Source organism: Austrofundulus limnaeus, unplaced genomic scaffold (genome assembly GCF_001266775.1).
Source record: "Austrofundulus limnaeus strain Quisiro unplaced genomic scaffold, Austrofundulus_limnaeus-1.0 Scaffold127, whole genome shotgun sequence".
In the NCBI taxonomy this organism is placed as follows: Eukaryota; Metazoa; Chordata; class Actinopteri; order Cyprinodontiformes; family Rivulidae; genus Austrofundulus; species Austrofundulus limnaeus.
The window spans coordinates 156,901-158,750 of NW_013952529.1; the positions used below are offsets into that span (position 1 = coordinate 156,901).

The 1,850-nt window shown below is 47.5% G+C and overlaps 1 protein-coding gene across 1 annotated transcript in view; it reads left to right on the forward strand.

Annotated features, from left to right (window-relative positions):
• Nucleotides 1-1,850, forward strand: part of mmp24 (matrix metallopeptidase 24) — a gene marked incomplete in the record, with an annotated part of 25,285 nt that overhangs the window by 10,405 nt on the left and 13,030 nt on the right. The window contains 1 exon segment of the mRNA XM_014015298.1: nucleotides 197-401. Coding sequence (XP_013870752.1) covers nucleotides 197-401 — 205 coding nt within the window.

The following is a 1,850-nucleotide window of genomic DNA, read 5'->3' on the forward strand; positions in this document are numbered from 1 at the left end:
CCTGTCCTCTGGTGACACACCTGTCCTCTGTCCTCTGGTGACACACCTGTCCTCTGGTGACACATCTGTCCTCTGGTGACACACCTGTCCTCTGTCCTCTGGTGACACACCTGTCCTCTGTCCTTTGGTGACACACCTGTCCTCTGTCCTCTGATGACACACCTCTGTCCTCTGTCCCCCGCCTGGTGTCCCTCAGGAGGTTCCGTACTCAGAGATGAGGACAGAGGGGAAGGAGGCGGACATCATGATCTACTTTGCCTCTGGTTTCCATGGTGACAGCTCTCCGTTTGATGGTGAGGGGGGGTTTCTGGCCCACGCCTACTTCCCCGGCGCCGGCATCGGAGGAGACACCCACTTTGACCTGGACGAGCCGTGGACGCTCAGGAACACCAACCACGATGGTGAGTCTGGGTCTGGTCCGGGTTTGGACTCTGGTTCTTTAGGCTCAGATTAACACAAAGAAAACCCACTTTCACTGAAACACTCATTAATCACAGGATTTATCAGAACCTGTCAGAACCTCTGTGTGTTGGTGCTGGATGTATTTCTATTAGATTAGATTAGATTAGATTAGATTAGATTAGATTAGATTAGATTAGACCTTTCTTGTCATTGTACAGAGCACAATGAAATTACAGTTCAGAACACCCATTCAGAAGAAGACAGAACATAACAAACATGGGAGAACAGGTGCTCTGGGTCATATTTATTAGCCAGAGGAGTAAGTGAGATTGGGGGGGTGGGGGTGGGTGTATCTGAAGCCATGAGTGTTGTATGCACCTGTGTGAATATCTGAAGAATGAGCCCGAAAATTCCAGTCCCCAAAACCAGCACAGCCATAGTTCAGAATATGGACGTTAACTGTTCATTCTGTGCGGCCCTCAGCTGCTCCAGGAACCAGATCACAGACTGGTGTGAGGGGGTGTGGGGCAGACCCTCAGTCGACGTAAACATCCAGGAAGAATTTAGCCCAACAGCTCTTCAAGGCCATTTAGGACAGAGCCAGATTCTGTAATCAGTTGTTTGGGAACAGAAGAAAATGTTTAGAGCCAAGCAGACAATAACAATTTTCCATCTGCCTTAATGTCTGCTGGTACAACTCAGTGTGGTGAATCCAATCAGACAAATAATGTGGCCAAATTCCGCCGAGCCGAGCTCTCAGATTCTCCAAGATCACCATCTGGCCAGCAAAGTCCAGGAACCACAGCCGGCCCGTGACCCTCAGCAGAACCGCTTGCAGACCGAGTCCAGCTCGCTCAAGGCAAAAGTGCTGATAGAACGGCAATCCTTCATATCAGTCAGGCAGCCAGGAAATGGCCTGAAAATCCACCAACGCTGTTTTGTAGAACACCTGGAGACCACCAAGCCAATCTGTAGAATCCAGTGATCAGAATCCAGATCCAGAACAAAGAAGAACAGAGGTCCCACCTTTGACATGTCCTCCCATGGAAGAAAACTTTGTTCTAACTTTGTTAAGAGACCAGCTAACCAAAGCCATAAAAAAAATCCACAATTTCTGGTTTCGGATGAAAACGTAGAGGAGGGTCCAAGCAGCAAAGCAGGGAAGATAAGGAAGGGCAGGAGAGAAGGAAAAGTGTCTTAGTCCTCCGAGAGCGGAGCAAAAAAAAAAAAAAAGGCAAAATATCTCATAAACTAGTGGAGTTGAATTTACGTTACGTTTCTTTAGAAGTGTTTCTTTACGTTTACGTTTTACGTTTCTTTAAAAGTGCTGACTAATGAGGTCAGTTGCTGAATGTTGGCCATCTTCACTGGTCTTAATTTATCTGCAAAACACACACATACACACACACACACACACACACACACACACACACACACACACACACACA